The sequence below is a fragment of the Salvelinus fontinalis genome, chromosome 32 (genome assembly GCF_029448725.1).
Source record: "Salvelinus fontinalis isolate EN_2023a chromosome 32, ASM2944872v1, whole genome shotgun sequence".
NCBI lineage: Eukaryota > Metazoa > Chordata > Actinopteri > Salmoniformes > Salmonidae > Salvelinus > Salvelinus fontinalis.
In genome coordinates, this window is record NC_074696.1 from 32,587,273 (window position 1) to 32,602,060 (window position 14,788).

The following is a 14,788-nucleotide window of genomic DNA, read 5'->3' on the forward strand; positions in this document are numbered from 1 at the left end:
CATGAGTTTGAGATATTGGTAACACTTTACCTGACACCCAGCATCATAACACCTGATGACACAGTCATAACCATGTCATAATATGTCATAAACCCTCAAAACCTACCGCACAAGGCCAAACATTCCATTACACCGTAGCCTAAGTTTCAACAGTATGTTTATGTTATATAACATTTTATGAAAATGACCATCTTAAATTATCATTGTAATTGCGCACACATTGATGTCACACATGCACCTACCCCAATGCTCTGTTGCTGAAGACTGGGCTGAATGCAGGAGCAGATTTCAGGAGCAGGACAAGACATTCTCTTTTTGACTGATGACTGACATAAGAGCATGTACATGATAGACCCAACAACAACAAAGGATCTAAGAAACAAGCCTACAAATGCAGGGCCATTTCTTGGCAGGGAAAATAACTCATTTGAATACATGTGGGTTTTGACACTCCTATGTAGGTGTCATAACCAGCCATAAATAAACGCAATATATGTCACAACAGGTGTAAATATATATGGGTCATGACAGTGTTATGACCATATTATGACAGGTTACGGCACGTTATGTCAGCTGTTATGACATATTATGACACTGGGAATCAAGTAAAGTGTTACCGAGACTAAATCTTTATTTTTAAGAAGTAATCGGAATGCATGGCCATCAAAAATATTTACGGCTTTTGCTGACCAGCTTTGAGCCAGTATCTGAAAAATCTCTGGTTGGAATACCCACGTCGACAAGGTGAAAATCTGTCAATGTGCCCTTCAGCAAGGTACTTAACTCTAATTTGCTCCAGGGGCACTGACCCTGTAAAACAACACATTTCACTGCACCTATCCAGTGTGTGACAATAAAAATGTTTGTACATTTTTTTAAATACTGAACAGGGGCATTTCTTTCCTGCGATGCTTTTTAGGGTTTTGAGATTCTCATAAGGCTAAAACATGCTATTGTTGTGTGACAGCTGTGCCATTTATTTCACTTGATAGATTTATCCACGGATGTTGTGTGACACCAGGATATATTATGATTTTCTGGCTGTTGCGCAAGAAACAATGGATGAAGGAAGCTACATCGGTGTTTGTAAGACCAGGAGACATCCCCAAAACAGATCTTCTCAAGAAAATGTCTATAAAGTCAGAAGGATTTGAGCATGAAACTATTATATAACTCTAACCTGTTCTGAAAAGCCGAGACTCTCACAAATAGAAACATGTAGTCCATTCTGCTTTACGACGCCCACAAGCTTCAAAGGACTTGTCTAAGGTCGGTCCCGTCGACGTGCCAACTCTGCACAAGTCTTCTCACAAAACCGTCTGTAAAGTCTGAATGGTTTGAGTCCAGGATTTGTAACGAACATGTCGTCCGTTTTGCTATACAATCCCCACAAGCTTCATAGCTCATCTGTGCCTATGCGGTAAAAATGAATGGCGCTGAATAGGCTTTTTTTTTGGAACCAGGGTTGCACATGTAACCTTTTTCCCCGTCTCTGATGCTTTCCTATATCTCTCAGGTGCATTTCAGACACTTCAAATCGTACTTCCTTTTGATTCATTTTCGGACTACATTTTTTTTGCCCTGTACGAATGTGTTATTCAATGCTAATATGGGCTAACAGCAGTAATACCAAATTCAATGTTTCATCAAATAATTGTTTTATATTTCTTTTGGAAATCTACAGGAGTCCTACAATTCCAAATCAAATAGCTGAATGATCCATCTTATGAGCATCTTAAAAAAGCCCAAATGTTAGTAGCTTAGTTGATATTGCCAGGGGCTTAGACTCTGGGGTTAATTAGCATCATCTGTAGCTAACTACACTAAAACATTCTTGATTAGTGTTTAATGAACAATTTGATGTGTGTGAAAAACTAAAATGATAGTGCAGGAGTTTGCCACAGCATCTACTGTAGGTTTCTATCTGCTTCAATGCTGTTCCCTATGCGCCCCTTTTTCTATTGTTACCATGACAACTGTCCATTTGAAGTTTTCACTGCACACACTAACTTTGGTTTCCAATCTGTTAGGTACAGTACAAAGCTAATGCTATATGAGGGAGTAAGCTGAGTCAGATAAGAGGAGCTTTACATTCGGAAACACGAAATCAATAGATATCTTGATGGCAAAAGTTCAAAGCAATTCTTTGACTAGCAGCCAATAAGATGTGGAACTCATGTATTTGCCAGGTAGACTGAGCACAGAACAAGGGCTGGAAGGCTATCATTGAGTATGGAGGACTTTCCACAACTATGCTATCAGGAGTGCCCTTGATTTGCACAGCAGCACATCCCGGACCTAGTGAGTTTAGAAATTGTCTGTCCCATGTTGTGACCTATTCAGTGCGGATGGCAAACCTGGCTGGAAAGTCATCCGGCTCACGGAATGGGACTAATTATTGCTAAGTCAAGTGTCAACTCCTTCCAATCCAGGACACACTGTTGTGCAAGTCAAACACTTCTGAAAACGAGTTGTGGAAAATCCACCATCTGTAATTATTTAATTCTGACCAAAATGTGGAAACGGTACGGCTAGCGTTTTAACAGGGACAAACTAAGGACCTAAGTATACTGTATGTGTGTAGCGTTACAAGCAGGGATGTAGAGGTAAAAAGGTGGGTATATAAAGGTGGCAGAGAAACAAAGGCTAACACTATCAATGCTAATTTAGCATAATAAGTGCATAAGGCTATTCACCAAATAAAAAAAGACTCCACTACGTCATTGGTTACAATACATTAACCGGGAAGAGATACTGGTGATAACAACATTGTGGGCCTCAGGTCCTCCAACAACAAATCAAGATGTGATGTGACTGTTCAGGTAGCCTCTGAACGGTACAACATGGCATGCATGGCCAATGCCAAAACTATTGTTACAATAAATCTTTAGAGCAATCAGTAACATACATTCCACGTCCAAATTTCCAAGGGGACCAGCCCCATCCTTGGCCCCTTATTAGCTTGTATTAATCCAGATTTCTGTTCTGTATCCTCACCATTTCACAACAGCTCACGGCCCGGTCCAGAAACAATCCCTGGGCACTTCATGTAGATCTGAAGGAATTGGACAGGTAAAACCATTTGGTAGTAGCTCCATCTAGCATACCAGAGGGCGAAGGAGCTACTACCATATAGCATATACCAATTCACTTAATTCAGATCAACAGGGCCATAGGGGTAGGAGCTAGGTGTATTTTCTGGACAGGGCACTTGTCGAGCAATTGGAACTTCAGTGTTATTACGGTTTAAAGTTACAAGTCAGTCTCAGTTAGAATGGACATGACACTTCTGACGTTCAACATTGGAGAGGATTACAAAGACAAAATAATCAAAGACGCTGATAGATTTACAGGCCTTACCCAAACGTCAGGTTGCGAGTCGTTGATTTCCAAGTACTGCAGCTCGATAACTGGGTGAGTTGGAGTCAGCAGAGTTAAGGTTGATTTCCAAGTTGCTTAGGCAGGGGGGTTAGTTTTCCAGGTCGCTTCCGGCTAAGGTTGACTATATTAAAGAGGTTCCACGTTTTGTTGGTCCACAACACAGGTTGAGGGTGTGGGCTGAGACGTGTCCAGTAATAGGGTATAGGGTCCTCTCCTTTTAAAGTTAGCTTGTGCTTAACAGCAATCTATGTGACCACATTTGAAACACTTAAAGGTGCCTGATATCCATACTCCTTTATAACTACCAAAGTGGTACTCTTCACATCACATTGGACAGGAATAGGAGTGTGTGGATCTCATCGTTTTAAGCCAAATTAGTATGCATCTGAAAATGTTCATCCTTTTCTGTAGATGTGTGTGCAATTGCATTTATGATTATATACTTTGAATAAATGAAGATAGCTCTCTGTGAAGTAAGCATATGTCTTTTGCCAACATGTTGTTGAGGACAAGTAGTCATAAGGCTGATCCTATTTCTGGCAGTTCTTATCAGTGTGCAGATTTGAGAGAATAACATTAACATGATACTGTTCTAAGTGAGTTTGTGTTGCTTGTGACATGGACTTAGCATGTGTCTGTGGTAAAGTATTCCTAAACATCCCATTATTACAATGCTATATCGTCAGTGCAACTAAGAATACAAGTAGGTTATTACAGAGACTGGATTATTCAAATATACCTGCACACAGTCTTTAAGTTATAAATATTAGTTATACAACATACATATTATAAATAGCCTTTGTTAGAATATGTTAATTTAGAAATGGCTGCTTGCCACACCTCTTAACACAATCAAAAATATGGTATTAATCAAAAGATATCGTGATGTGTTTTGTTATAATGATTGTTATGACGTCTCACGATTATTCGATTCTTTCTTCCACCAACCCCAAGCCACGCTTTCCAGTGCTGGCAGCGGTAGCTCCTTGTCGTGCAGTCCCACAGAATGCTCCTTGGCCGCGGCCTCTGCTTGGTCTTTTCCCCCGGCTCCTTCTCTTCCGACTGTCTTACAACCACAAAGCTGAAATGCGATCCCTTTGCAGTTTCCTCGGTAACCTACAGAATCTCTTCTGAGGCTGATTTTTTTCATCTTTTTGTTGTGATTATTTTTGCAGCCTATTACTCTTTAATACCATAACTGGCGTTCTATTTAAACATAGGCCTAGTTGTACTCTCTGATAGGCTAATTATCAATCTAATGATCAATGATCAGGTAGGTTCATCTGTCAATTGTTTGTCAGATGCATTCAGTATTTCTGTGAAAGAAACTGAAGATTATTGCATGCCATCACACATGTGATTGAAATTCACAGAACGATGTGTCAATATTAAATACGTATCATACATCACCCCTACTTTAATCGATATGACAAGGCCAGAGATATCATACATGCAGAAACGTGTGTAGAAATTTAGGGTGTATGCCAACAACTAGACTACGAATGCATCATCGTGCTCAGGCTATGCGCGTTACACACCACGTCTGTCCAGCAATAAGGAAAATATAGCCTATAGACGTATTATACCTTTCCAATGCGCGTATATGCCCCAAATCCAGAAAATGCGTAAAACATGGAATATTTTCCAATTCGTAGGCTACACTTTGTTTGCTGATAGCAGCGGGGAAGAGTTGAGGACACGTCCGTAGTCTGTCATCCCCTCACTGAAGTCCAATAAACCGACATGTAATTGCATCACATTCCAAATTAACTGGTTAATTCAAGGGAGTTTCAGCTTTGATGCTCCCTCCGTTCTACCGTCAAATCTATTTCTCTATGGTGCTGCATCAGACTTTATTTGTAGCTTGGAGAGATGGATTGATCGATGGTGTCCGCATAGGTTATATTGTATACATTGTCGCCAATCTGTTTTGTCGCGCTTCATCTAGCTCTGTCACTTGCAACGAGAGGATTGAGATGCAAATTGTCAGAAAGAGGCGGAGGTGATTGGTGAAATCGTTCCTTCTCGATTATATTCTCTCGTTGGCGCGCGCGCTCTCTCTCCCTCTATCGCTTGCAACGACGACCGGGGGGCGCGCGCACACACACACGAAGCATAACAAGAAGAGGTTACGAGAGAGGGGGAAGTGTGTGGGAAGCATGGGCGCAATTGCGCTATAGGTTTACAGGATGCACGGTAAACGGTGGTAGCGTAAATGGTCACAAACGAACCAGACAACAGCCTACCAACTACACATTCATTTTTAGAAAAGTCAAACAGCTCTCCCAAGACTAAAGCATTCAATTGTGTTTCAAATGATGTGCATGGCCCCTACATTTGGGAACATCGGGAGCTTTCTGGGACCCTGGGAACCCACATATGCCTATATGGTGACATATTGGCAGCTATGGCATACTGTCAGTTGACCTTTATATTGTTTTACTCCTCAGTCATTTATATGTATTACGTCCTCTAAAGAAGACTGACAGTTAGACATTTGCATTGAGGCATTGGCTTAGGACACCAACCAACAGTGTTGATAAATCATATCTGACTACATAGGAAATCTTTATCTGTTCAAAAGGCGCTCCTCCAGCTGCAGAATGTGTACTTTATTTATTACCCACAGATGTGTGTTGTTCAACCCTAGGCCTGGAGATCAACTGGATTTGCAGCCGTTTGTTGAAGACCAATAATTACAAACCTGATTTAACCAATCAAAGGCTTGATCAGTAGCTAGAACACCTACACATCCAGGGTCGAAGGACCAGGGTCGAAGGACCAAGGTCGAAGGACCAGGGGTCGAAGGACCAGGGTCGAAGGACCAGGGTCTCAAGGACCAGGGTCTCAAGGACCAGGGGTCGAAGACCACTGCCACACAAATGTTGCCTCTCTGAACCTAGTAGCTCTGTAGCAGCAGCACTTCACCCCACATGGTGCCACACCATGAAAATGAAAATGCGAAGCATTTTTAGAGATAGAATTTTCCTAAAGGCTGATACTATGAAGTTTAGAGTTGGAATGGTGAATGAATTGAAAGCAAACTCCATGCCATACATTTCTATAAACAATGGGTAGAGTAAGTCTAAATGTACACCTCTTAATACAACCACTGATGCAGATGGCATTTTGTTAAACAAGATACTCACTAAACTGAAGGATTCTTATTCCATGCATCTTTGAATGAACACATAACTACACAATTTGTATTCTGACCACCTGTTCTGTGTTCTACAGCAGTTTATTAAAGATGAGACTGTACTAGCCAATCATGGTTCCTGGATCCAACCAAGCCAGCCATGGGGGGATAAATCAGTATTCCCAGTTTCCATGACAACCATACTATATGCCATTGATTATTTCCCTTTTATCTGCAGGCAGCACAAAAGGAGATTTTAACTTGAAGAGGAGGAAAATATAGAGGTAAATGGAGAGTGAGAGATCTGGGTGTAAAAAAATAAATCTTAATGGTTTGGTACTTGGTATTTTATTAGGATCCCCATTACCTGTTGCAACAGCAGCAGCTACTCTTCCCGGGGTCCACACAAAACATGAAACATAACACAGAATGATATAATACAGAACATCAATAGACAAGAACAGCTCAAAGACAGAACTACATACATTTTTTTTAAAGGCACACGTAACCTACATATCAATGCATACACACAAACTATCATGGTAAAATAGGGGAGAGGCGTTGTGCCGTGAGGTGTTACTTTATCTGTTTTTTTTTAAACCAGGTTTGCTGTTTATTTTAGCAATATGAGATGGAAGGAAGTTCCATGCAATTAGGGCTCTATATAATACTGTACGCTTTCTTGAAATTGTTCTGGATTGGGGACTGTGAAAAGACCCCTGGTGGCATGTCTGGAGGGATAAGTGTGTGTGTCCGAGCTGTGTGTAAGTTGACTATGTAAACAATTTGGGATTTTCAACACATTAATGTTTTTTATAAAAAGAAGAAGTGATGCAGTCAGTCTCTCCTCAACTCTTAGCCAAGAGAGACTGGCATGCATAGTATTTATATCAGCCCTCTGATTACAATTAAGAGCAAAACGTGCTGCTCTGTTTTGGGCCAGCTGCAGCTTAACTAGGTCTTTCCTTGCGGCACTGGACCACATGACTGGACAATAATCAAGATTAGAGAAAACTAGCCTCAGAACTTGCTTTTTGGAATGTTGTGTCAAAAAAGCAGAGCATCTCTTTATTACGGACAGACCTCTCCCCATCTTTACAACCATTGAATCTGTAAGTTTTGACCATGATAGTTTACAGTCTAAAGCAATGCCAAGTAATTTAGTCTCCTCAACTTGGTCAACAGCCACACCATTCATTACCAGATTCAGCTGAAGTCTAGAACTTAAGGAATGATTTGTACCAACTACAATGCTCTTAGTTTTAGAGTTGTTCAGGGCCAGTTTATTACTGGCCACCCATTACAAAACAGACTACAACTCTTTGTTAAGAGTTTCAGTGACTTCATTAGCTGTGGTTGCTGATGCGTATATGGTTAAATCATCAGCAAACATGGAAACACATGCTTTGTTTAATGCCAGTGGCAGGTCATTGGTAAAAATAGAAAAGAGTAGAGGGCCTAGAGAGCTGCCCTGCTGTACACCACACTTTACATGTTTGACATTAAAGAAGCTTCCACTAAAGAAAACCCTTTGAGTTCTATTAGATAGATTGCCATATTGTGGATTCAGAGCTGAGGTTGAAAAGCCATAACACATATAATTTTTCAACAACAGGTTATGGTCAATAATATCAAAGGCTGCACTGAAATCTAACAGTACAGCTCCCACAATCTTCTTATTATCAATTTCTTTCAACCAATCATCAGTCATTTGTGTCAGTGCAGTACATGTTGAGTGCCCTTCTCTATAAGCATGCTGAAAGTCTGTTGTTAATTTGTTTACAGAGAAATAGCATTGTATTTGGTCAAACACAATTTTTTACAACAGTTTGCTAAGAGTTGGCAGCAAGCTTATAGGTCTACTGTTAGAACTACTAAAGGCCGCTTTACCACTCTTGGGTAGTGGAATTACTTTGGCTTCCCTCCAGTCCTGAGGACAAAGACTTTTCTCTAGGCTCAGATTAAAGATATGACAGATAGGAGTAGCTTTCCATCTAAGTTGTCAATGCCAGGAGGTTTGTCATTATTGATCTAAACAATAATTTTTCCACCTCTCCCACACTAACTTTACAAAATTCGAACTTGCAATGCTTTTCTTTCATTATTAGTTTTTTTATGCATGAATACAATTGTTCACTGTTCGTTGTCGGCATTTCCTGCCTAAGTTTGCCCACTCTGCCAATGAAATTATCATTAAAATAATTGCCCACGTCAAATAGTTTCGTAATGAATAAGTCATCTGATTCGATGAAAGATGGAGTTGAATTTGTCTTTCTGCCCATAATTTAATTTAAAAGTACTACAAAGTTTTTTCCCATCAATCTTTATTACATTGATCTGGACTTCATATTACAGTTTCTTCTTCTTTTTGTTAAGTTTAGTCACATAATTTCTCAATTTTCAGTAAGTAAGCCAGTCAGATGTGCAGCCAGACTTATTAGCCATTCCTTTTGCCCCATCTCTTTCAACTATACAGTTTTTCAATTCCTCATCAATCCATGGAGCCTTAACAGTTCTAACAGTCAGTTTCTTAATTAACAGGTGCATGTTAAATAATTGGAAGAAGCAATTTCATAAATTCATCAAGTGCAGTGTCTGGATGCTCCTCATTAATCACATCAGACTAACAAATATTTTTAACAGCATCCACATAAGAGTCATAGAAAAATCTATTACTATTTAACAGACCTCAGCCTGGTTATTACCATGGTTACCATCAGGAGAGAGATGAGATCTGACCTCGGTGATGTTGCAGTATCATTTTATGTTCTTCGACTGAACTCTTTTCCCCACTATATTATAATTCATTATTTTAAATGTGTCTCACACACACACACACACACACACACACACACACACACACACACACAGACACACACACACATTGCCTATTATCATATCAAGGCTTATCGGTGCTCATCTCCTGGACTATTCAAAGTGCCTGATTACGTAATTCCTACTAAAACAAGATCTGCACTGGGTAGTTTGTAAGCTCAGTGGGACACAAGGACACTTGTCAGCTGATTAAGACAAAAGTCAATCAAGACAAAAAACCCACATTCAATATGGGCATTACCCTATTTCATCAAAACTTGTATTCAGTGTAAAAGTATAAAAGCATTCAAGCATTACGAGAGAGAGAGCATGTTTGAACTGATGTACGGTTAACTTTTGATTTGTATCTATTTCATACAATCTAGTTTCAAACGGGCAGTGTAGTACTTCGTTTGGCACAAGAGCTGCTTTTTTTTTTCACAAACGGGGTCCAATTCATTGTATAATATTGTTAAAGTACAGATTCAAACCGATCACGGTACACTGTTGATGTGTAAAACTTGTGATGGTGTTCTTCTCTCTTGTGCTGCAAATGCAAGAGTCCTGGACATCAATTCCAATAATGATTGCTGCGTGTGTGTGTGTGTGCGTGTGCGTGTGCTTTCAGAAAGTATTCATACCGCTTCACTTATTACACATTTTGTTGTTACAGCCTGAATTCAAAATGAGTAAAATGTATATTTTCTGTCACCCATCTACACACAATTCCAGGCTGTATCACAACCGGCCGAGATTGGGAGTCCCATAGGGCGGTGCACAATTGGCCCAGCATCGTCCAGGATAGGGTTTGGCCAGAGGTAGGCTGTCATTGTAAATAAGATTTTGTTCTTAACTGACTTGCCTAGTTAAATAAAGGTTAAATAAAAAATAAATAAACAAATACCCCATAATGACAAAGTGAAAACATGTTTTTAGAAAATGTTCCCACCCCTGAGTCAATACTTTGTAGCTGAGTGTCTTTCTGGGTAAGTCTCTTAAGAGCTTTCCACAACTGGATTGTGCAACATTTGCCCATTGTTCTTTTCAAAACTCTTCAAGCTTTGTCAACTTGGTTGTTGAGCACTGCTAGACAACCATTTTCAGGTCTTCCAATAGATTTTCAAGTAGATTTAGGTCAAAAGTGTAACTCGGCCAACATTCACTGTCTTCTTGGTAAGCAACTCCAGTGTAGATTTGGCATTGTGTTTTAGATTATAGTCCTGCTGAAAGGTGAATTCAACTCCCAGTGTCTGGTGAAGAGCAGACTGACCCAGGTTTCCCTCTAGGGATTTTGCCTGTGCTTAGCTCCATTCCATACATTTTCTTATCCTGAAAAACTCCCAAGTCAGAAAAATGATTGCAAGCATTCCCATAACATGATGCAGCCACCACAATGCTTGAAATATGGAGAGTGGTACTCAGTAATGTTGCATTGGATTTGCCACAAAACAAACATAACACTTTGTATTCAGGACAAAAAGTTAATTGATTTGCCACATTTTTTGCAGTATTACTTTAGTGCCTTGTTGCAAATAGCATGTATGTTTTGGAATATTTTTATTCTGTACAGGCTACCTTCTTTTCACTCTGTCAATTAGGTTAGTATTGTCGAGTAACTATAATGTTGTTGTTCCATCCTCAGTTTTCTCCTATCACAGCCAATGTGAGACATTGGAAAACCTCCCTGGTGTATGTGGTTGAATCTGTGTTTGAAATTCACTGCTCGACTGAGGGACCTTACAGATAATTGCATGTGTGGGGTACAGAGATAAGGTAGTCATTCAAAAGTCATGTTAAGCACTATTATTGCACACAGAGTGAGTCCATGCAACTTATAATGTCACTTGTTAAGCACATTTTTACTCCAGAACGTATTAAGGCTTGCCATAACATAAAGGGTTAACTCAAGACATTTCAGCTTTTGATTTGTAATTAATTTGTAAAAAATTTGACAATGTGTAGGCCAGTGACAAACAATCTACATTTAATCAATTGTAAATGCTTAACAATTGCTTAACAAGTGTTGATACACACGGGAAACTGTTGAGCATGTATAACCCAGCAGCGTTGCAGTTCATGACACAAAGCGGTGCGCCTGGCACCTTCTACTATACCTCATTCAAAGACACTTAAATCTTTTGTCTTGCCCATTCACCCTCTGACTGGCACACATACACAATCCATGTCTCAATTGTCTGAAGGCTTAAAAATCATTCTTTAACCTGTCCCCTCCCCTTCATCTAAACTGACTGAAGTGGATTTAACAAGAGACAGTTAAATCAGTAAGGGATCATAGCTTCCACCTGTATTCACCTGAAGAGCAGCTGTTCTTAATGTTTTTTAAGGCAGAACTGAATGCTCTCCCACTGGCCACAGACCTCCGTCCAATGTTTAGTTTGTTGTTGGCAGACATCAATTCAATGTAAAATCAGCAAAACTTTAAACCATGTAATTGCGTTTTGGTTTAAAGTTGGGTAATGAGACAGACTGTAGTCAAGTGGAAATAACATGCATGGACGTGGTTCCCATGTCACATCTTTGTTTTTTAAACTTTTCCCCTGAGTATTGGGACTCTGGATTCAGATCGTGTTATGTAATTTCAGAAGCTGTTTTTTTAACAAAACCCATTTAGCTGACAGCCAAAAGCATTTAATCTACATAGAATAACAGGACAATTAAAGGTGAAGAATTTGTGAACCAATTTGTGAACCACTAATAAAATAGCCAGCATTAATTGTTGATGTGGGAAAATAACCTATTCACTCCATCATTAATTACATGATTACATACTGCTGTCCCACGGTGAAACCCACTCACAAATACTGTTGAATTAGAAAAAGTGTTAATGTTCATAATTGCACATTACCACCACCAGCCAATTCCATGGGGCACTAGATAAATCTGAAAACTTTGTTTTCTACAAATACAGTGTATCTCTAATTCAGAATATACAAAGGTACTGTCACGTTCCTGACCCGTTTTCTGTTGTTTTTGTATGTGTTTAGTTGGTCAGGGCGTGAGTTGGGGTGGGCATTCTATGTTATGTGTTTCTATGTTGGGTTAAATGTGTTGCCTGATATGGTTCTCAATTAGAGGCAGGTGTTTGACGTTTCCTCTGATTGAGAACCATATTAAGGTAGGCTGTTCTCACTGTTTGTTTGTGGGTGATTGTTCCTGTGTCTGTTTGCACCACACGGGACTGTTTCGTTTGTTCGTTCGTTTAGGTAGTCTGTTCCTGTTTCATGCGTTTTTTCGTGTTTATGTAAGTTCTTGTTCAGGTCAGTCTACGTCGTTTGTTATTTTGTAATTATCAAGTGTAGTTCGTGTCAGTGTTTGTCTTATCAAATAAATTCAGTATGTCTACATTCAACGCTGCATTTTGGGCCCGACCCTTACTCCTCCTCCTCGTCTGAGGAGGAGAACGACTTAGACAGCCGTTACAGAATCACCCACCAACCAAGGACCAAGCGGCGGAATAGAAAGCAACAGCACACAAAGGATTCATGGACATGGGAGGAGATATTGGACGGTAAAGGTCCATGGGCACAGCCAGGAGAATATCGCCGCCCCAAAGAAGAGCTGGAGGCAGCTAAAGCTGAAAGGCGGCGATATGAGGAAACGAGGCTGAAAGCCCGCGAGTCAAACCCAAAAATTTCTTAGGGGGGGGGGGGGGGGGGGGGGCTCTCGGGGAGTGTAGTTGGGTCAGTCAGGAGACTTGAGCCAACTCCTCCTGATTACCGTAAGGAGCCGGTGAGGGCGGTATTGGAGGTGAGCGAGGTAGAGACTGTGAAGGATTTAATGGGGAAATTGGAGGAGAGAGTAATGAGGGATTTGCTGGTTTGGTGCATGAGGCACGACATCCGCCCGACGGAGCGTGTCGGGGATTTGATGCCACCTGAGTCAGCTCTCCATACTCGTCCTGAGGTGCGGGCTAGCCGTCTGGTGAAGACCGTGCCAGCCTCACGCACCAGGCCACCTGTGCGCCTCCCTAGCCCTGCACGTCCTGTGCCAGCTCAGTGCACCAGCTCTCCTGTGGCAGCCCCATGCACCAGCTCTCTGGTGCCGGCGCCACGTACCAGGTCTCCAGTTCCAGCACCCCGCACTCGCCTTGAGGTGCGTGCCCTCAGCCCAGTACCACCAGTGCTTACACCACGCATCAGGCTTCCTGTGCGTCTCCAGAGCCCTGCTCCTCCTCCACGCACTCTCCCTGTGGTGCGTGTCTCCAGCCCGGTACCACCAGTTCCGGCACCACGCACCAGGCCAATAGTGAGCTTTGAGAAACCAGTGTGCCCTGTTCCTGCTCCCCGCACTAGCCTTGAGGTGCGTGTCTCCAGTCCGGTACCACCAGTTCCGGCACCACGCACCAGGCCTACTGTGCGCCTCAGCAGGTTAGAGTCGGCCGTCTGCCCAACGCCGCATGCACTGCTCGTCGGCCCAGCACCGTCTGAGCTGCCTGCACAGCTCGTCGGCCCAGCGCCGTCTGAGCTGCCTGCCTGTCCAGCACCATCTGAGCCGTCCGTCTGCCCAGCGCCGTCTGAGCCGACCGTCTGCCCAGCGCTGTCTGAGCAGTCCGTCTGCCCAGCGCCATCTGAGCCATCCGTCTGCCCAGCGCCATCTGAGCCATCCGTCTGCCCAGCGCCGTCTGAGCTATCCGTCTGCCCAGCGCCGTCTGAGCCGCCCGTCTGCCCAGCGCCGTCTGAGCCATCCGTCTGCCCAGCGCCGTCTGAGCCATCCGTCTGCCCAGCGCCGTCTGAGCCATCCGTCTGCCCAACGCCATCTGAGCCATCCGTCTGCCCAGCGCCATCTGAGCCATCCGTCTGCCCAGCGCCATCTGAGCCATCCGTCTGCCCAGCGCCATCTGAGCCGTCAGTCAGTCAGGAGCTGCCAGAGCCGCCAGCCAGTCAGGAGCTGCCAGAGCCGCCAGCCAGTCAGGAGCTGCCAGAGCCGCCAGCCAGTCAGGAGCTGCCAGAGCCGCCAGCCAGTCAGGAGCTGCCAGAGCAGCCAGCCAGTCAGGAGCTGCCAGAGCCGCCAGCCAGTCATGAGCCGCCCGCCAGTCATGAGCCGCCCGCCAGTCATGAGCCGCCCGCCAGTCATGAGCCGCCCTCCAGTCATGAGCCGCCCTCCAGTCATGAGCCGCCCTCCAGTCATGAGCCGCCCTCCAGTCCTGAGCTACCTCTCTGTCCTGAGCTACCTCTCTGTCCTGAGTTGTCTATATTTAGGAGGGGCCTTGGTGAAGGTTCCTGGACCATGGTCGGGGGCGAGGGTCGCCACTCAAGGGACGCTAAGGAGGGGGACAAAGACAATGGTGGAGTGGTGTCCTCGTCCTGCGCCGGAGCCGCCACCGCGGACAGATGCCCACCCAGACCCTCCCCTTGAGTTTTAGGGGTGCGCCCGGAGTTCGCACCTTTAGAGGGGGGGTTCTGTCACGTTCCTGACCTGTTTTCTGTTGTTTTT

At 43.0% G+C, this 14,788-nt stretch overlaps 1 protein-coding gene across 8 annotated transcripts in view; it reads right to left on the bottom strand.

Annotated features, from left to right (window-relative positions):
• Positions 1–14,788, bottom strand: part of LOC129831105 (ras/Rap GTPase-activating protein SynGAP-like) — a 102,836-nt gene that overhangs the window by 52,555 nt on the left and 35,493 nt on the right. Inside the window, exons 1-2 of one of the 8 annotated variants that reach the window (XM_055894140.1) lie at positions 4,968–5,466; positions 4,303–4,697 (exon numbers count right to left, since the gene is read on the bottom strand). The exons of 4 other annotated variants lie outside the window; for them this stretch is intronic. In XM_055894140.1, the coding sequence (XP_055750115.1) occupies positions 4,303–4,531 (229 nt within the window). In that variant the 5' untranslated portion in view covers positions 4,532–4,697; positions 4,968–5,466. Of the gene's footprint in view, positions 1–3,360; positions 3,411–4,302; positions 5,467–14,788 lie in introns of those variants that run through there. 3 more of the 8 variants (XM_055894145.1, XM_055894146.1, XM_055894139.1) reach the window with 3 other exon arrangements.